General features: G+C 43.0%; 1 protein-coding gene across 4 annotated transcripts in view; it reads left to right on the forward strand.

The window, feature by feature from the left end:
* SPECC1 (sperm antigen with calponin homology and coiled-coil domains 1) overlaps nucleotides 1-22,144 on the forward strand; it is a 502,835-nt gene that overhangs the window by 385,331 nt on the left and 95,360 nt on the right. For all 4 annotated transcript variants that reach the window (XM_040338598.1, XM_040338595.1, XM_040338594.1 and 1 more), the window contains one exon: nucleotides 11,201-11,351. In XM_040338598.1, coding sequence (XP_040194532.1) covers nucleotides 11,201-11,351 — 151 coding nt within the window. The remainder of the gene's footprint in view (nucleotides 1-11,200; nucleotides 11,352-22,144) is intronic.

Below are 22,144 nucleotides of genomic sequence, written 5' to 3' on the forward strand. Positions count from 1 at the left end.
GATGATGTCATTGCAATATCTCCGCCCTACATGCGTTATGTCCAAAAAGACGTCTTTACGGGGACTCATGAGTATCTCGCCCTGATTGTTGTTTGTGACATGCTTTATATTTATTGTTGTGAGCGCCATTTGAATCAGTTCTTCTAGGTACACTTGAACAGTTTTTGAAAGAACTTGGCAGGTAGGTTGTTCCAAACATCTTGGAGTGGGGAACAGCCAAATTGGAAAACTAACCACAGATCTTCTTTGGATGTAGGCTGTCCCAAATCCATGTGCCCTCATTGTAAGCTGCGTGCTCTGGGGGCACTCGGCAGGAGGGGGGGACAGGAGTGCCAGAAAGGGACCCAAGAAGAGGAAAAAAAAAAAAGGACGTTTTAATATCACTTTAGGTTTCCATGGACGGCCGCTGCGTCTGTGACTGTCAATGTTGCCTGTTTCGTTGTGCTTCTTCAAATAAGCTTGAACAGCACAATCTGCTTTGAAATGTTTGCCTGGGAAAGGCTTTGCTAATTCAACCTTGTGTCTTGTTTCTCTATCTGCTCAAATTCATCCCAAATGTGTTCTACCGAGTTAAGGTCAGGACTCCTCCAAACATGCTCATCCATGTCTTTATAGACCTTGCTTTGTGCACTGGTGCACAGTCATGTTGAAACAGGAAGGGGCCCTCCCCAAACTGTTCCCACAAGGTTTGGAGCATAAAATTGTCCCAAATGTCTTGGTATGCCAACGCCTTAAGAGTTCTCTTTACTGTAACTAAGGGGCCAAGCCCAACCCCTGAAAAACAAGCCCACACCATAATCCCCCTGCCACCAAATGATTTGGACCAGTGCACAAAGCAAGGTCCATAAAGACATGGATGAGCGAGTTTGTGGTGAAGGAACTTGACTGGCCTCAACCCAATAGAACACCTTTAGGATGAATTGGAGTGGGAGCTGCGAGCCAGGCCTTCTCGGCCAACATCAGTGCCTGACCTCACAAATGCTCTTCTGGAAAAATGGCCAAACATTCCCATATCACACTCCTAAACCTTGTGGACAGCCTTGCCAGAAGAGTTGAAGCTGTTATAGCTGCAAGGAGTGGGCCAACTCTATATTGAACCCTACGGGCTAAGACTGGGATGCCATTAAAGTTCATGTGTGTGTAAAGCCAGGTGTCACAATACTTTTGACAATATAGTGTTTGTATGTGTATGTACAGTATGTGTGTGTGTGTATACATATATATATATATACAGTAATGTGGTATGCATCCTCACTAACACAATCTTTCAGTGTTCATTTGTAAGTAAGATTATACAGTATATTCAGTTACTTTTGAGGACCTGCTGGGAAGTACATTTTCTTCATAAATGTCATTGATAATGTGTGTCCAACAATTGCTGCCAAGTTGAAGACATAATAATAGAAACCACTGGAGACCCAATAATGTTTGGTTCAGAACACAAAGACTGCTTTGTATACTGCCTATTTAAAACAACAATGATGTAATAGACAGAACAGAGGCTGCTGTGTTCACACAGGACCATGGGATGGGAAAACTGCTGCGGAGCTTAGGGGAAGTCACCCTGAATCTAGTTCAAAGTGGCCCCGGTCACAGCTGTACAATCTGAGCTGTCTCTGCAGCTTGTAAGGAACACAAACCATGTCCATTCTCCGCTGTAATCCCATCATGGAGCATTCCTGTGACACTCACATTCTCCTCACAAGAGACAATGAAAAATAATTATTTTTCTTCTTAATTTTTGTTTAATTTGTTGTTGTATCTGCTTTAGGCGCCTTGTGGAAGCTGGTGCCCACATCAGCAACTGGCAGGGCTCAGCCCCCCCCCCCCCCCCGCCCTTCAAGTTCCAGGAATTTTTAATGAAAAGCTTTAGCTTCATTAAAATTGTTTATTTATCTATAATTGTTACACTAGCCATTTTGCAATTTAGTCTCATTACTATTATCTTCATGGGCTTTAGGTTTCTGTCGTTGCCATCAGTTTAACCACTTCAATACCAGGCACTTTTACCCTCCTCCTGCCCAGGCCAATTTTCAGCTTTCAGCACTGTCACACTTTGAATAACAATTGCACGATCATGCAAACTTGGTTTTTATCATTTTGTCCACACAGATAGTTTTTTTTTTTTGTAATATTTAATCACTGCTGTTTTTTTTTTTTTTTTTGCTAAATAAACAAAAAAAATGAAAAATTTTAAAAAAACAAAACAAGTTTTTCTTTGTTTCGGTTATAAAATTATGGAAATAAACAATCTTTCTTGATGAATTTAGGCCAAAATGTATTCTGCTACATTTCTTTTGTGAAAATAACCCAAATCAGTGTATATTATTTAGTCTGTAGGAAAGTTATGGAGTCCACAAGCTATGGTATATATCTAAAAATTGATCAATCCTGATGTACTTTCTTGAGGCCCAAAAATGTCAGGGAAGTACAGATATCCCCCAAATGACCTTTTTTTTAAAAAAAAGCAGATCATTTGAGGTATTTAGTAAGGGGCACGGCAAGTTTTTTGAAGTTGTCATTTTTTTTTGAGAAAAATTGAGAAGCTATTATTATTTTATTTTTTTACATACTGTCACCAGTGCAGTACACTATCATCATATAACGTGTGTGGCGATGATCAGGGACGCTGATTGATTGGTTACCAGTGCGAAAAAAACAAAAAAATATATGTTTTTCTTTTCAATTGGGCAATACAGGGCATTTTCACCCCCTTCCTGCCCAGACCAATGTTTCGTTTTCAGCACTGTCGCACTTTGAATGACAATTGCACAGTCGTGCGACGTGGCTCCCAAACAAAATTGACGTCCTTTTTTCCCACAAATAAAGCTTTCGTTTGGTGGTATTTGATCACCTCTGCGGTTTTTCTTTTTTTGCGCTATAAACAAAAGAAGAGCGACAATTAAAAAAAAAAACACAATATTTTTTACGTTTTGATTTAATAAATATCACAATTAAAAAAAATAAAGAAAAACATTTTTTTTCCTCAGTTTTGGCCGATATGTATTCTTCTACATATGTTTGGTAAAAAAATCGCAATAAGCGTAAATTGATTGGTTTGCGCAAAAGTTATAGCGTCTACAAAATAGGGGATAGATTAATTGCATTTTTATTTATTTTCATTTTTTTACAAGTAATGGCGGCGATCTGTGATTTTTATTGTGACCGTGCCATTGCGACGAACATATCGGACACCTTTGACAAATTTTTGGGACCATTCACATTTATACAGCGATTAGTGCTATAAAACTGCACTGATTACTGTGTAAATGTGACTGTCAGGGAAGGGGTTAACACTAGGGGGCGCTGAAGGTGTTGAATATGTTCCCTAGGGAGTGATTCTAACTGTAGGGGAGGGGACTCACAAGGGGAGGAGACCGATCTGTGTTCTTCTGCGCGTGCCCTCTAGACTGCCGGGAAGCCCAGGATGTCATATGATGTCCACCAGGATGGGAGATCCCATCTGTGGACGTCATTTGACTATGGGCGGGTAGGGAAGTGGTTAAAGAATGAGATCTTTTTACTATTAATATTTTTATTTGCCACACTTTGACCAAAGCAATATAATGTTACCATAGTAACATTGTACTACTCTGGGGAAGTGATCAGTATTTTATTTTACACATTATGGCCCGGATTCACGTAGCACTTACGCCGACGTATCTCGACATACGCTGCGTACGTGTAAATGTGCGCCGTCGTATCTATGCGCCGTGCCCACAGAACTAGATGCGCCTGAAAATAGGCTTCATCCGACCGACGTAACTTTCCTACACCGGCGTATCGCGGGCGCATATTTACGCTGGCCGCCTCATTGCAAATATGCAAATTAGGGAGATTTTAAAAAGTTTTAGTCGTTTAAATCGATGAAATTAACACTGGGTAAGTCTAAGGGGGGCTGGAGATCCTGTGCACAGATGCTGTTTTTACTTTAATGCAGAGAAGGTAAAAAACGTTGCCTTTAGAATTACTTTTAAATTGACGTAGATGTGTTTTTTTTTTCAAAGTTTCACTTTCAATCTATTTCATGGTCTTTTTATCAGATCTCACCAGTAGTGTTCTAATTTTCCTTCCTTTGCCTATTTAGTGCCTGCTACTGACCTATAAGTCAGCAAGGCGTGCACATTTCATAATTAAATAAGGGGTTGTCAAGACGGCATTTGCTAAGTAAGCATTCATACAGTAGGTTTCAAGAGCTCAGCACTCAGGTTGGTAGATGTAAAGGAGAGTATGTTCTGCTGGGGAAGGAAGGGGATTAAAGCAAACCTGTTACTTTCGGATACTTACATTAGTTAAACACTCCTTTTTGTGACAGCTTACCTTTAAAGAGTAACTCTACCATTGTTGAAAAAAAAAACATTCCCCTCTCTGTATTCAATGTACATTGCAAGTATTTTACCAACCTTTGTTGCAGATTCCTACCTTTTGTTATTCTGAAGAAATCCCTGTAAGTTTGTCTGTGTCCATGTACTTGGTAAATGTGTATGGGACTGGTTTCATAGTTATCAATCTGCTGCACCTGCAGGGCTCTAATGAGGAAATGTGAAAGGTCTGCATCCTTGATTTCCTATTGTATCTTAGTGCAGACTTCTGGGAGAATCAGTGAGCCAATCACACAAGCAGGAAATGATGTTTCAGGGGGGCGTTCTGTACACCATCTGTATACAGAAAAACCTCCAGATAGCCATGTAGCATTTAGTTTACTGAAAATTACTGAGCTGTAGATAAAAAAGGAAAGGTAATTTTTAATTACATTCAATTACAATATGACTTGTGTCACAATTGTGTATGCTATATTATTTTATTTTTTTGTTTGCTATTTTTTTTCTCCAAGAAAGTGGAGTTACCCTTTAAGTCCTAGGTCGCTTCATTGTACATGCAAAGCATGCGTTGGCTGTTTTCGTTGCAGATATAGGGCTTCATCATTGTCTTAAATTGCTATTCAACAATCCTTAACAGCTGTATACAGTTTGGAATAAATGGTTCTATTATAATAGGCTACTGTAAACCAGCTGTTCTGAAAACACAGTTGGCCATTGCAAATAAAAGAATGAGAAATACTCCACTAATGATCACTCTGCTTTGTTTTCTATGGACAACGGTGATGCATAGAAATTTTTAATATAGAAACACATACGATTGTTCAGAATTAAATTGAGCTTCTTCACACAAATATTTATAAACTTTAGAAAGAGGATAGTTCTGATTAGAGTTGAGCAAACCCAAACTGTAAAGTTTGGTTTCGGTACGGACTTTGGGTTTTTCCCGAAGCCGGACCCAAATAATTGGAAAAAGTTCCGGTCCGGGTTCGGAGTTCGGGAAAAAAAAATGCGCGGAGGTCCCCGCAAATTCAATAACCAGACCCTTCAGGTCTGGTATGGATATTAAGGGGAACCCCGCCGTCAATTTAAAAAAAATGACGTGCGGTTCCCCCTAAATATCCATAACCAGACCCTTCAGGTCTGGTATGGATGTTAAGGGGAACCCTGCCGTCAATTTAAAAAAAAATGACGTACGGTTCCCCCTAAATATCCATAACCAGACCCGTTATCCGAGCACGTTGACCTGGCCGGCCGCAGAAAAGAGGGGGGGACAGAGTTTTTTTTCTAAAAGTCCGTGTCCCATTGACTACAATGGGGTTCGGAGTTCGGGATCCCGAACCCGAACTTTTTTTTTAAAGTTCGGGTTCGGACCCGAACCCGAACATCCAGGTGTCCGCTCAACTCTAGTTCTGATTTAAAGGTTACCACTTACAGTGCTATAATCCTCTAACCGTGTACCTCTTTAGTAATCATTTCTCCATCATGCCATACCATCAGGGAGGCAGGTAACTTTATTCTGCAGCAGGACGACGACCCCAGACATATAGCCAATATCATTAACCCCTTCCTGACCAGCCGCCACAGTTTTACTGCGGCAGGTTGACTCCCCTGGGTGAAATTACATTACTTTACGTCACTTCGCCTTTTGACCACTAGGGGGCACGCAGCGCGCCCTGCTGATGCGAGTGTCCGGCGGGTGCCATGACCTCTGGGCACTCGCAATCGCTTCTGACAGGGCGAGAACTGGGATCTGTGTGTGTAAACACACAGATGCCGATTCTCTCAGGGGAGAGGAGACAGATCGAGTGTTCATACTAAGTATGAACACTGATCTCTCTCTCCTCCTAGTCAGTCTCTTCCCCCTCAGTTAGAACACACCTAGGGTAACACATTTAACCCCTTGATTGCCCACAAGTGTTAACCCCTTCTCTGCCAGTGACATTTATACAGTAATCAGTGCATTTGTATAACTCTGATCGCTGTACAAATGCCAATGGTCCCAAAAATGTTTCATCTGTCTGCTGCAAAATCGCAGTTCCGATAAAAATCGCTGAAAAAAAAAATGCCATAAATCTATCCCTTATTTTGTAGACGCTATAACTTTTGTGCAAACCAATTAATATACGCTTATTGCGTTTTTTTTTGTACCAAAAATATGTAGAATAATACATATCTGCCTAAGCTGAGGAAAAAAATTGTTAAAAAAAAAAAAAAAAAAAAAAATTGGGATATTTGTTATAGCAAAAAGAGATATTGTGGTTTTTTTTTTTCAAACTTGTCGCTCTTCTTTTGTTTATAGTGCAAAAAAATAAAAAAACACAGAGATGATCAAATACCAGCAAAAGAAAGCTATATTTGTGGGGGGGGGGGGGAAAGGACGTCAATATTGTTTGGTTACAGTGATGCAAAAAATGGCCTGGTCATTGAGCAGCCAAATCTTCCAGGGATGAAGTGGTTAAGAACCATCTTCAGCACAAAGGAGAGTTCTCAGGGAAAAATGTTGCTTCCTAGTAGAGAAGATGACCACAAAGACAGGGGCACTAGCACGGACAACCATAATCCCACACTGTGTGGGCCACACAGCATAAAATTGTACCACCCAGGGCACCCCCCTGTACCGGCTCTGCCCACACAGCATAACCAGGATAGCTCAATTTACAGAAGCGGGAGCTAGAAGTAACAGAATCTGGGTGGGTGCTGTAACTGAATGGTGCCAGGACTCCATAGAGGCGGGATAAAGAAGCCACTACTGGGGGTTAAGGCACAGCATGGCACAAGGGACTGGAGGAGCCACGGATATAGTCCTGGTGGAGGATAAAGTGGGAAAAGCTAAAATCTGGTGAAAGCTGTGTCTGTGGCCTCGATGATACAGCATCTTCTGGTGTGGTGAAGAACATCATAGTCTCCCCACCCTGAACACAAAGCTTGGCAGGAATCCGTATGCTGTAGGAAACTCCTTTGACCCAGAGTTTAGCCTTAACACCATCAGGTGGCCTCCTGACCTGCTGGGTATCCACAGAGTAGCTGGGGAAAAACAGAAGCATAGAATTCTCATAGCAAAATCTGCCCTGGAGCCTATCCTCTTTAAGGACCTTCAAAAGTAACAAAGTCCTCTTCTGCACAAAAGAAAAAAAAGGAAGGGGTTTAAGGGGTCTTTAAACTGAAAATTCAGAGTAGGCAGTCAAACTTTATTGGAAATATGAAATTTGCTTGTTCCAATGAGTCAGGCATGTGGTCCTTTTCATGGTACTGTACCATGATCACGTTTTTTGGAGCTAAGGATGTAATTTCCTCCCAACATAATTGATCTTGTCACCGGCACCATTGTGAGCCTGTCCTTGGGTGTGTTTTTATCAAGATATAAATGCAATTTTAATATTGCTGTCTTCAAGGCTGTTCTTTTCCTGCCTTTTCTATGAATGTGTAATTGTTTATTGGGGAGGGGATAGGTGCCTGACGAGCTTAAAGGATATCCTGGAGCCAAATTCTTAGATATGTACATGGACATCCATTATTTGTGATAAGTAATGTAATGTCTACTCTGCAGATAGGAATAGGATCAGCGTCATGGTTTGATTACTGGAAATAACATTTTGTCTTTATAAATAAGAAAACATTTTTTAAAGGAATATAAAGAACTCTAGCACGATCATTAGTAATTATGGGTCAGAAGCACCCGCAGCACCCTCACTATGTGTGAAATATACCTCTACTCTAACTAAATATTTCTGGTGACCTGTGTAAAATCAGCTATTGCTCTGAAGCGTTATGCCGTGTACACACGGTCGTTTTTCGGCATGAAAAAAAATGTAATTTTTTAAAACGTCATTTAAAATCATTGTGTGTGGGCGTCACATCGTTTTTCGGCTTCTGAAAAACGACAAAAAAAAAAAATTCCAACATGCTGCATTTTTTCATGTCGTTTTTAAAAATGTTGTTTTTCGGGTTGTAAAAAATGATTGTGTGTGGGCTAAAACAACGTTTTAAACCCGCGCATGTTCAGAAGCGATTTATGAGACGGGAGCGCTCGTTCAGGTAAAACTGCCATTCATAATGGAGTAAGCACATTCATCACGCTGTAACAGACAGAAAAGCGCGGATCGTCTTTTACTAACACAGAATCAGCTAAAAGCAGCCCAAAGGCGAATAGAACTTCCCCTTCAGAGTGCCGTCGTATGTGTTGTACGTCACTGCGCTTTGTTCATCATTTTTCTAAAACGATGGTGTGTGGGCAACATCGTTTTTAATGATGAAGTTGGAAAAACTTTGTTTTTTGGACATGCTGAAAAATGTCATTTTTTTTCATGCCGAAAAACGACCGTGTGTACGCGGCATAATACTCAAACAGAATTTAAAGCATTATATTACTATGCTATAACATTTCGAGATCTGTTACAGAGTTGAATAATAGCATAAATACATAATTTTTTTTTTAGCTATAGCTAATACAATGTGCATAATCTGAAAGATCTGCAGATACTGTGGAGAGAGTTAGGGTGACGCCGATAAATGTGGAAAGCTAATATTTTTTTCTTCTCTTGATGGGATCACAATTCCACAGTGCTATAGGATGCCCTGCCATGTTACTGAAATGAACCCCATGTTAAAAAGTCTGAGCATTAAAGTGTTTCTACATCCACAACAGTAAAATCAGTCTGTATATGCAGTAAAGCATGCTTGTTATACTCACTGTGGAACAAAAGGGGTTAATCCTCAGCATTGTGTAAAAAGGCGGTTTTGATCCTGTCTTTTCTGGTCCTCCCCTTTTTCCACAGTCCCCAATTTATCTCCTGACAGTACAGAGCCTAAAGCCTCGTACACACAAACCGATTGTTTGCCAACCGAGCGTGTGCCAGGATCTTGTCTTGCATACTAACAGTACACAATTGACGTTCAACAAACCCGAGCGTAGTGACGTACCAAGAGGAATTTCATCTCTTGAGCTCCACCCTTTGGGCCCCTTCGGCAAATTTTCATGTTTGGTGAGCATTGATTCCGAGCATGCGTGCTCGTACACTTTTGTGTGATGGATTTGTGTACTGACCATCAGAAAATCTGACAACAAGGCCCCGTACACACGGACGGACAGTCCGCTGAAAATGGTCTGCCGGACCGTTTTCAGCGGACATGTCCGCCCGGAGATTTCTGTCTGATGGTTGTACACACCATCAGACAGAAATCTGCGCGTAAACAATACGCAGGGACGTGGCCGCACCGTCGCCGCGACGATGATGCGGCGACGTGGGCGGCCTTGAAGTAAAAGCTTTCACGCATGCGTTGAATCAGTACGACGCATGCGAGGGATGGCGGTCGGTCGGACATGTCCGGTGAGTCTGTACAGACGACCGAACATGTCCGACGGACAGGTTTCCAGCAGACAGATTTCTTAGCATGCTAGGAAATTTTAGTCCGCTAGAAAAAGTCCGCTCGGCTGTACACACGACCGGATCTGTCCGCTGAAACTGTCCGTCTGACAAATATCAGCGGACAGATCCGGTCGTGTGTACGGGGCCTAACCGTTGTCCCCCAAAAATGTACTAGCATGTCATCCAACATTTGTTGGCCGAAAGTTGGACAACAATTGTCAAAAGGAGTGTACTAACAGTCAGATTTTTGGACAACAGTCCCCTGCCAACAATCGGATTGTGTGTACGAGGCTTTAGGGACAATCTAAACATGCTCAGTTTGGTGTGTATTGCTAGAGAGTGTTTTTTTTTCCTTGGTGGGGGGCGGGAGAAACTCCTCCTATAAGCTTTAACCAGACACTGCGAGTAGTCACAAGACTGCTATATACTGCTGATGAGAAAAGGTATTTAGCAGTTTATATTTACTGAAATAATTGCATTTCCAAGTTCTGTGTACTGTGGGAGACCAAATATAGTGAATGCAGGTCCTGGATTTAGTAACAATTTTAACCCTGGCAGCAGACCATAGCTATATTTGGAAAATTGCAGTCGAGAAAATGCTCATCAGTGTGAAGCCTGCCTACAGCAAAACTGACATGCTATCAGGTACTGTATGTATCACACACATATGTCTGAAAATCACTACATTCATCACAGGCTGGGTTCCCAAAGTGAGAACTTTCATTCCTGCTCTTGGTTTTTATTTTTACGTGTTTTGGAGCATTTATGGTTGTTGTGCATAGGGCAGCCTATTCGCACAACAAACTCCCCAAAGAAGCTCAAACTTTTTTTTGGAGCAGAGCATGTTGCATTTTTTTCACCGCACATTTGTAGCAAGCGTGCCAAATGTGCACCCTCTACCGGTGCTTGGGGTGCCATCACCAATCGGTGGCACCACACGCGCGATGCACATTTGCAGTGCATGGCAAAACCTGCATTTTCTGTGCACTTTGTTGAGTATTTCGTAAAATGCCAAGTGTGAATGGAGCCTGAGGCTCCATTCACACCTAGGCGTATTGTCGCCTGTAGCGCGACGCTATTGCAGCCTGCAATACGCTGGAGGGGTGATTTAACATTGTCGGCTATGGAGATGGTTCACATCTCCACGCCGAAACGCTGTACGCCTGAAGCTCAAAACAAGTCCGGGACCTTTTTTTCAGGCGGCTTTCGGCGTTCGGCATAGCCGGCAATGTTGATCACCCCTCCGGCGTATGTTAGGCTTAAAAAACGCAGCGTTTTGTCGCGGCAAATCGCGGGACAAAACGCAGCAATTTGTCGCGGCAAATCGCGGTAACATACGCCACGTTCAGGTGTGAATGCAGCCTAAAAGATGAAACAGATTTGCAGAAACCGAATAATACATTCACAGTTATAAGCAGTATCATGTTGTGTTTACACATGCAATATGTTTAATTTGTTCTTTTTCTTTTATAAGCTTCTATATTTGTATACTGAAGATGTTTCTACCTACAGATAAAGTGAAGGTGCAGAGAGATGACCATACTCCAGACCGTTTTCCCCGCAAGAGCCCCTCCCTGGAGTCTCTCAATACTGCATTGGGCTTTGGGTCAAGAACATCTTCACCCTTTGCACTGGAACCCGTGTCGCCTCAGAGCAAACTCAGGTATGAACCTGTGCACAAAGACTGTACTGTAAAGCCTCATACACAAGATTGGACTTCCCTCGGACAAATCCGTGGATTTTTGTCCGAAGGGCAATGTCCGTGAACTTGTTCTGCTTACAGACGGCAGAACATTTTCAGCCATCATTCACGAAACTATGTGTTTTTTCTGCTCTTTAACGCCACCCTTTGGGCAATTTCTGCTAATGTTGTCTGATGGTTAGCATTGGTTCAGAGCATGCAAGTTTGTACTTTGGATTTTTGTCCGACAGACTTGTGTACACACAATCGGATAATCCTACGGAACACAGTTGTTTTCGAACAATTTGAGCTCATGAACACCCAAGATTTGTTGGCGGAAATTACGACAACAATTGTCCGATGGAGAATACGGAAGGTCGGATTACTTGACAAAACACGTCCATCTGACAATTGTTGTCGGAATATCCGATCGAGTGTACGGTCCTTAAGATGGTAGCTGGATCAACTAAGGCCTCATGCACACTGGGTGTTTTTACAGCTGCTCCTAGGGGTGTATAACCTTTTTCTTTCCTGGCTCTAAACACCCCAGTATGTTGGCCTCTATGTCCATGCACACAGGCTTTTAGAAGCGTTTAGTGGCAGGAGAGTTTAGAGGTGGGGAAAAAAAAGACACTGCCACACAGGAGCAGCAGAGTTTTGGCAGAAGAACACTTGACGCTGCTAAACGTGCCTAAACGTTAGGTGTGTTTAGCACGTCGGCGTTTATTTCTGCAGCCAGAATAAATGTAAATTCTGGCTAATGAAAAAAATAAACACCAAACGCTGCTAAAATCTGCTAAACTGCATTTTATTTTATTTTTTAATAGAAAGGTGCTAAACTTCATTTTACAATAAACCAGTGTGAATGAGGCCTTAAACTGTAAATGGAGATCATGAAAGATGCCATGGGGCATGTAGTAGTGGCTTCTAAAGTTGGCCATGTGATGGAGAATGTCATTAATTGGATTGTATCTGTAGCCAACATGAACACCTAATTTTCATTGCAGTGATCCCCACCATTATGGTTATGAGACCGTACACTGGAGCACAGTGTGTGTGTGTGTGTGTGTGTGTGTGTGTGTGTGTATGACTTAGGGCTGTTACTGATGAAAATTTTCGTGTTCGTTTAATCATTTTTTTAATCGATTAATTTCGATTAATTATAACATACATTTTTCGGATCACCACCATATATAGTCCCCACTGTAATATCCACAGACCTCTCCCCCACTGTAATATCCACAGACCTCTCCCCCACTGTAATATCCACAGACCTCTCCCCCACTGTAATATCCACAGACATCTCCCCACTGTAATATCCACATCTCCCCCACTGTAATATCCACAGACATCTCCCCACTGTAATATCCACATCTCCCCCACTGTAATATCCACAGACCTCTCCCCCACTGTAATATCCACAGACATCTCCCCCACTGTAATATCCACAGACATCTCCCCCACTGTAATATCCACAGACCTCTCCCCCACTGTAATATCCACAGACCTCTCCCCCACTGTAATATCCACAGACCTCTCCCCCACTGTAATATCCACAGACCTCTCCCCCACTGTAATATCCACAGACCTCTCCCCCACTGTAATATCCACAGACCTCTCCCCCACTGTAATATCCACAGACCTCTCCCCCACTGTAATATCCAGACATCTCCCCCACTGTAATATGGTCCACATCTCCCCCACTGTAATATGGTCCACATCTCCCCCACTGTAATATGGTCCACATCTCCCCCACTGTATGGGAAGATTAGTGCTTGCTTAGTCTTACCAGAGTAGCCGGCCGAACACGAGCAGTTGAGGCCGGGTGATGACGTCAACGCGCCGCTCTAGGCTCACCTAGGCAGCAGCCGGGTGGACCAAGATGGCAGCCACTCCGGGAGCTAGGCCGAAGCCGCGGCTTTTCTTACGGCCGAGGCAGCAGCGGAGCTCTGCGGATCACGTGGTGTGCCAATCCGCATATGGTGACCCATTCGGATCACTGATCATTTATGATCCGTTGCACCACTAGTACCGATCAAAAGAATTTTGATCGATCAAAAAAATGTACGATTAATCGGGGAATTAATCTTTTAATTTCGTATGTATGTATGTGTGTGTGTATATATATATATATATATATATATATATATATATATATATATATATATATATATATATATATATATATATATTAGGGTTGTCCCGATACCACTTTTTTAGGACCGAGTACAAGTACCGATACTTTTTTCCAAGTAGTCGCCGATACCGAATACCGATACTTTTTTTTAATGTCATGTGACCGTTTTCAAACCACAATACAGACCAAAGATATTTTCTTTAGAATTATGAAGAACTGGTACATCATGGTGTGGGGCTGTTTTTTAGCATACGGTACTGGAAAACTACATATCATTGAAGTAGTGATCACTGTCAGTGCAGCTCATCGGTGCCAGTGCCCAAAAGTGCAGCTAGCCAGTGCCACCTATCAGTGCCCATTAGTGCATCAGTGCAGGGAGGCAGCTTATTAGTGCATCTCATAAGTGCCACCCAATCAATGCCAGTGCCACCTATCAGTGCCATCCATTTATGAGTGCAATTCAATCAATGCCAGTGCCACCTATCAGTGCCATCCAATGGTGCTATCCAATTTGTGTTCGATGTCAAAAAAAAAAAAAAAAGTATTCTATTTTGGTATCGGGAGTATTTGCGCGAGTACGAGTACTAGCGCAAATACTCGGTATCGGTACCGATACTGGTATCGGTATCTGGACAACCCTAATATATATATATATAATTTTTTTTATATAGTGTGTGTGTGTGTGTATATATAAATTACGACCTGCCTCATTGCTATCAATGTTTTTTCGGGCAATAGTTAAATGTTTGATACATGAAAAGGTGCTTGTGCCTAAAATTGTTGTTTCTGTCCTGTCTGTGTATTACAGTGTTACTATTGCTATTCAGGGCTTTGTTTTTATTAATAACTTTCTTTAGTTTAGGTACAATGGAACCTTGGATTATGAGCATAATCCGTACCAGGAGAATGCTTGTAATCCAAAGCACTCGCATATCAAAGCGAGTTTCCCCATAGAAGTCAATGTAAATTAGGATAATTTGTTCTGAATGGACTTCTATGGTATGCAATACCACATGTGGCCAAAGGTGGGGGGGGGGGTGCTGGAGAGCCTCGGAAATACTCAGGGACAGCTCAGCTGATCTCAGAAAGGTTTGGAAACACTCGGGAACAGAGTATTTCCGAGTGATTCTGAGTATTCCTGAACCGTTCCGAGTGTCACCCGCACCTCTGGCCAAATGCGGTACTGCACACCCCATTAGCTTGAATTCTGCTTGTTTTGCGAGACAGCAGTTGCAAACAGAGTCAGAATAAATAAAAAAAGTTGCTTGTTATTCAAAATGCTTGGTAACCACGTTACTCGTAAACCAAGATCCCACTGTATTTTGTTTTCTTGCTTTTTATCTGGACTTTTGTTACCTCTGCTACTGTAAATAATCAAATATTAGAAAGAGAGGGACAGGAAGTTGGCATACAGTTTACCAGTTGCAGGCTTGTGTACCATCTGCTCGTTAATAAAGCGAGGAACACTACAAAGCTAAGCATTGGTCTATACGTGTTCAGTCATTCTGAGTTCTGTAGTTGTACTTTGCAGATCAGTATACCACCATTTATACAAGCAGTACATTTTTTTTTTTTTTTTTTTAGTGCAGACTATATACTTGTTTCATGGCGATTGGAGCACTGTATAAATCCTTTTTTTTTTTTCTTTAAATCCCAGACCCCAGTAGTTGGCTTTATTTAGGAAGGCAGTTAGGGGTGATTCTTAGACTTAATCTCATTCAGTGTGTAAATAGCACATGTTGCTGATTTGTTCTGGTTTCTGCTATTTAAAAATAAGGTGGGGTTCACACATCAGTAATCTATGAATGATTCAAAAGCACTGCTCACTTGTACGAGTGTTTGACGGGATTAACTGCTTTATTTACAGAGTTATCCAATCCCTTCTTAAAGGGTCACTAAAGGAAAAAAATGTTTTTGCTGAAATGACTGTTTACAGGGTATAGAGACATAAAAGTTAACTGATTCCTTTTAAAAATGATTACAAATAGATAAAAACCAATCATATAATGTGCCTGCAGGTTAGTTTCACTTTTAAACTGGTTTCATGTTCCTGTGAACTAGAGAGACACACAGAACAAAAACAAACAAATCCAGGGCAGTGTTTTGTTTTTAAAATGAATCTGATTGGTTCTGTTAAGGTTTAGACACACAGTAATGACAGCTTAGACCACCGTGATAAGCTCCCAGTACTGTGGTTATAAGGAGCCAGACAACCAGGAAGTGTGGAGATCACAGCAGAATTACAGCAACTTCAAAGCAAAAACGAACAATAAGGACATGAAACCAGTACTGCAGTAAGGTAAAGGAAGCTATTTAGCTAAAAAAAAAAATCCTTTAGTGATCCTTTAAAGTGGAACTTCACTTTCTGTCAACGTTGACTATTTTTAATCGTTATGCTGCTAACATTAGTAAATAGATGGGAAAGTTTTAGTTACTTCCTATTTTCCAGGCCTAGGCAAATAATGTCATACATCCCAGGAGTCTTCAGGAGGGGAGGATGAGTTTTCTTGGCTAAGCCCACCCTCCTGCCTTAAAAGGAACTGCAGTCTGCTCACATAATTTGTAATAAAAACATCTTTGCCATTCTAAAGCTTCCCTTTAACCACTTTGCATTTTTTATATATACTGTGATTCTGTATTTGCCAAATATGCTGCGGAAATCTCTCTCCACTGAGTCTGGCTGCAATCAATTTTAACCGTGGGCAGCTAAAGCTGCTGCCTGTTCTCTTCCTGGATTCACACAGATCTGCAGCTCTCATTGGCCCTCTTATGACTCACCCCCTCTCTTCCTGGCAAACCCTCAGGAGAGTGAGAGAGCTGTCCATTATGTCATAAGCCTAGGCTTTTTACCAGACAAAAAAAAACAGGAAGTGGGCTGTATAAAGTATTTACTGTCAGAAAAAAATGTTTACTATCCAAAGTTAAAACAACAAGGGCAGAAGATTTATTAGATGGAAAGATGTAAAAATGTTCCACTTTAAGATCTTTGCTAATTATAAATAGCGCTCGGGTTTTAGGCTCCATTCACACCTAGGCAGACAAATTCGCGGCGTTTTGTCGTCGCAAATCGCGGTACAAATAGCGGCGTTTTGTACCGCGATTTGCGGCGACAAAACGCCGGTATTGTCCGCCTAGATGTGCCCCAGATTGACCCCCTCTATGGAGATGGTTCCCATCTCCTAGCCGAATGCCGAAAGCCGCCTGAAAAAAAGGTCCGGGACCTTTTTTCAGGCGGCAGGCGTCCGGCGTTCAGAGTGGAGATGTGAACCATCTCCATAGAGGGACATGTGTTTTCATCCCTCTGGCGGCCGCGGCGTAGCACTACAGGCGTAAAAACGCCTAGGTGTGAATGGAGCCTTAAAGCAACCTAAAAGTATTAAGTGCAAACTTCAAAACATAAGGTGCTTAAAAGCTATTTGTTTATAATCACAAAACTTTGTTTTCCTGCCTGCATGCCTGAGCTAAGGGCAGATGGATTCCAGAAAGTAAATACTACATGAATCATCTGCCCTTACTAAAGATGACCACAGCCAGAAATGATAGGGGGGGTGTTTTTTTTCAAAGTTATTTATCAGCAAAATAAAGCATGGAGGGATGGTTGAGTTTGCGTTGAATATTAAAAATTACCGTATTTTTCGCTTCATAAGACGCACCTGACCATAAGACGCACCTAGGTTATAGAGGAGGAAAACAAGAAAAAAAATATTCTGAACCAAATGCTGTAAAAAATTTTTTTTAAAATAGTAGAGTGAGGAGACGATAACCACCTGGCTCGTGCTGACAGGATGGGGTGCATTCCACCACCGCCGTATGCTTGTATAGAGGCCCTCAGTGACATGATCATGTCTTTCATAGTAACACATCTTGGCTGGGCTGGCCTGTAGTTGGAAATTGTCCTAAGGGGTCTGGGAGAGTGGCAGGAGGGTGCTGTGAAGGAGAGAGGTCTGCCACATTCATAAGAGGAGAAGATATATCTGGCTCCCCAGAATCTATGCTGGGTCTAGATTTCACTGGGTATATGTGGAGGGAGATAAGGGGTTAACCTTCAGGGCAGGGTTGAAATGTGCTCACCTGTAATGACAGGTTCTTCTGAGCTTGCACTTGCTGCTCAAGCCGAGTAGGAAGGCTCTAGAGGTCCAGCAGCTGGCGGTGCATTGTGACTCCCGCCGCCATTTTGGTGAAGCCTGCGCTGCATTGTCGGGTAGAAAGCTGATAATTTTTCACTGGCGGCGGGTCTTGGCGGTGTCTTCGCAATGCTTGGATGGTCAGCATGGTATGAGCACATCAGGAGGATAGATGGTTCGCTGCTGGAGAGGTTCTGGGCTGTAATGTTGCAGCCGATTGCCTGTTGCAATGCTGTGCTCTGGATCTATGCGGCCGTACTGCTCAGCGGCAGAGGTGCCTGGTCAGTATTCGCTCCATAAGACGCAGGGACATTTCTCCCCATTTTGGGGGGGGGGGGGAGTGCGTCTTATGGAGCGAAAAATACGGTAATTAAATAGCTTGTTTTGGTTTGTGGTGCTCAGATGCAGTGTACTTCCGCTTTACAGCTTTTCATAAAAAAAGACGCAATTGCTGCAGAATCCCATTTTTTAATGTCTTAATTCTAACTGAGCGACTTTCTCCTGCATGATAGTGGGCTAATGATCTTGACAGCATAGACAACTGAGGACCAGAGACACATTGTAACTGTAATTTCGTTTTTTTTTTCTACAATCCCATGATAGAGGAATTATTTTTTAACAAAGTAATGACCAGTAGTACCTACAGCAACCAGAGTTCAATTATTATTAGTTAAGGGCAGTCATATCAGTAAACGATTATTGCTCTTTTGTATGTATCGGTGCTCACCAACCAGTGGTCCATGACAAAATATTGGTGGTCCCCAGGGGTTCTGCTGCAAATCAACATTGTGGCAGATGTATACCGCCCAATGTTTCCAGTGTTGTTCTCAAAGCATGCTGAAGGTCAATGTATTAAAATAGGGGAAAACTAATGCACATACCAAACAAGGAAAAATAAAGTGATCAACCTAAAAAAATCTAAAAAAATATTCTATATCCGCAGCAGCCACCTAGAATATGTTCACACATAGATAACACAAATGGATAAAAGGGGGGAAGTAGGGGCGCTTACTATAAAACTAATAAACTGTGTCAAAGAATAAGTGAATAAATAACTAAAATTATTCAATTAATTAGATAATAAAATCCCAGAACAAGTCCATAAATAAATGCAATTTTACAGTAAATTCAAGTGAACAGGTAAAAAAAATATCTCAGCAATCAATAAATAACCCGTGTATGACAGGTGGGCAGTAATCAATAATAAATACGTAAAATAATATATAAATAAATAAATAAGTGCAACAATCCAAGTGCAATAAGGTGCAAAGTGAAAAAGTCTTAATAATAAAACAATCTTTCAAAAAAGTTCATAATCCACAATGATGTGCAATATACTCCAAAGGTGCAGGCAAAACAATCTTCACAGAGTAACGGTGAAAAAAGTGCAAGTGCTGTTTCTTCAGTGCAAATGCTAAAACAATTTCCCCAGCCTCTCACCTTAAACAGGCCAAGAATAAGCCTTTCTGCGGTATCTCTTTAAAAACGATTAGTGCTCTCTTCTCATTGAAGCCCCAGCTGCGTATTCACATGCATAACAGGCTTAATCACGTTTCTGGTAAGATCCAATTCCCCACAGATCAGATACTCCAACACAACCTGACTCCTCAACGCAGCTCAAAATAAATGAAAGAGAAAAAGGGGGGGTGGGGGGCTCCATAGTGCAGTAAGTTAATAAAAAAGTTTTATTGAACATAAAATACACTTGCAATGCAGCAGTGAATCATCAGCATTGTAAACAGACAGACCTCCGGTCTCGGACGGCGACCGGAAGTGGCGTCACCACGGCTTCCAATTCCCTTCACGCGTATCGTGACAGACCACGTCACTTTCTCAAAAGGACAGTCAATACTGTCAGTGCGCATTGATATCCGATGCCTCCTCTGTAGTTCTGGCTCCTGTGAACTCAGAGGGAGGCATCGGGAATTGTGCAGAGAGCGGTGTGATACATTTGCCTATATGTCTCAGTTTACTGCTCCCTGCTAGCCAGGTTATTGATGTGCTAATGTCCCCTCACTATTTCTAAAGGTTAATTGATCTATTGTGTTGTGTGAAGGAGAGCTGGGTTTAAGTGGCTTGTGTTAATTATTCTGATTGCTTCATTGTGGTAATTATCTCTCTATATGCGGGGTCGAGCGGTCTGGTTGATGTATTCAGTACAGCTAGTGCTCAGCGTCATTGATGTCATTGTCTAAAGAAAATGTGTTTCAGCATCGGCCCCGTCGTGTCTACCTACTCATATGTATGGAAGCCCCAGTGTGAGGGGGGCGGAGATTTGTCATTGTAACAGTTTTGGAAATGACATATAAGCTGTGTGTGTTATAACATTAAAGTCTGTCTTGTTCAAGCAGTAAGCTGGTCTCATGTGTGGCTTTCTGGGCGATTCCAGGGATATCCCTCCTCGTGGAATATTGGGGTGATTTTCGTTATGGGAAGAAGGGAACGTTGACGGGGATATCATACCGATACCGTCACAATTGGTTGGTAGCAGTGGGATTTTTCCCTTCTATTCCCCTTCACACCCGGATTCCAAGCAGACACTGGAAGAACTACTGGAAGTTCGTGGAAGGATTGCTAGCAACAAAACCAAGCGGGTCATCATAGCAGAATCAATGGAGCTAGACCAGGAGGACGGGATTGCAGCAACGCCAGCAGTACAAGAGATGGAGACACCAGTGATTCAGGAGGAGGAATCGCCAGCCAACAAGCTAATGAGAGAGAAGCTAGCGTGGTTCGGCCCGAACCCAACGCCAGATGTGGTACTGAAAGTGATGGACCTGTTAGCGAAGGAGTCTAAAGAAATAAGAGACGCGGAGCTACAGAAGGCTAAACAAATAAGGGACGCAGAACTACAGAAGGATAAACAAATAAGGGACGCAGAACTACAGTTAAAACTGGCAGCAGTCCAACAAGCAGCCGCACATTCTCCAAACAGTGAGTACAGCACAGCAGACGCAAGGAAGATTCCGTTTAGCGCTTTTAAAGCTTTTGATGAAAAGGACTGTGAGATTGATAACTTCCTGGCGGATTTTGAGCGACAATGTAACCTGCACCGAATAGCTAGAGGAGACTGGGTTGCAATATTGTCAGGCAAACTGTCAGGCAAAGCTTCTGATGCTTTCCGGACCGTGCCAGATCAGGATATTCATAGCTACGCCCGGGTTAAAGAAGTGCTCCTGGCTCGTTATGCAGTAACCCCAGAGTCCCACCGACAGAAGTTCAGGGACTCACGCAAAACCACGAAAGACTCTTATGCGGAATGGGCATGCCAATTGTCCCGGTCGGCCTCTAACTGGGCTAACAGCAGCCAGGCCACCACCGCAGAGGACATTTTGCAACTAATGCTCCTGGAGCAATTTTACAATCACATCCAGACGGATGTCAAAGATTGGGTGAGAGATCGCAGGCCCATGACTCTACCAGAGGCCGCGAAGTTGGCGGATGAATATGCAGATACTCGCAAGACGAACCAGGTCACACCACAGGAACAACCTCCACCACAAACGGTGCCCTCACACCCACCAACCGCTAGATACCAACCTCCTAACAGACCGGTGACATCTAGCCCTCGCTATCATCGCCAGGAGGGCAACGAACAACGCTGCTTCCGGTGCAAACAGCTGGGTCACTTCAAGCAGAATTGCCCCATGAATGACAACACCAGGTCAAATTGGTCTCAACCTGGGTACCGCCCACCAGCAGCAGCCCATTGTGTAGACTCGGCTTGGGATCCAAAGGAGCTGGGTCAGGAAGAACCATTGGGCACCCCTTACGAAGCCCTCATGGTACAATCTGTTATTACGGACAACAGGGAACACCATTGTCAGCTGGTCATGGGCGACAGCCCTGAGCCGGAGGGGCCCTGGAGGGAGCTGGGCAGAAAGAGGCACCGCCGGCCACCCTTCAAGAAGAAGAGGTCCTGGAAGCCGTATAACGAGCTGACCTGGGAGGAGAAGAAGCGACTGGAGGAGAGGGAGTCGCAGCGGGCGTCCCAGATGCGTGCCGAGATGTTCGCCAAGGGCCCACCGGTGGCCCCTTACACCACCACCCAGTTCCTGATGATGAAGGACCACGTGGAGAGCCTGCAGGACATGAGCAAGCAGGAGCTGATCCGTGAGTACATAGAGCTGGAGGAGTGCATAAGCCGCATGGAGGAGGAGAACAACCACCTGAGGTCACAGCAGCATGAACTGGAGATGGAGCTGGAGAAGCTCCAAGAGGAGAACCGGCGGCTGCGGAGGGAGCAGGGGGTGGCTGACCTTATGGGGCTCTGATTCCCCCCCCCCCCCCCGGACTCTGAGCACCAGTGCTACAGCATTTCAACAAATATAACTTTTTCTTTTTATGAATCTCCTGGGATTGTCACTTCAGAGCCATAACCTGCCCCCTCCCATAGCGGGACACCTAGACGGCGGCGCACAGACCCATTCGCTGTCTTCACACTGACTTCTGGTGACTTTGCAGATCGCACAAAGACTTGGGGACTGACCGGCGTGTGATCTGACGACCCGGTG

Source organism: Rana temporaria, chromosome 2 (assembly GCF_905171775.1).
Source record: "Rana temporaria chromosome 2, aRanTem1.1, whole genome shotgun sequence".
In the NCBI taxonomy this organism is placed as follows: Eukaryota; Metazoa; Chordata; class Amphibia; order Anura; family Ranidae; genus Rana; species Rana temporaria.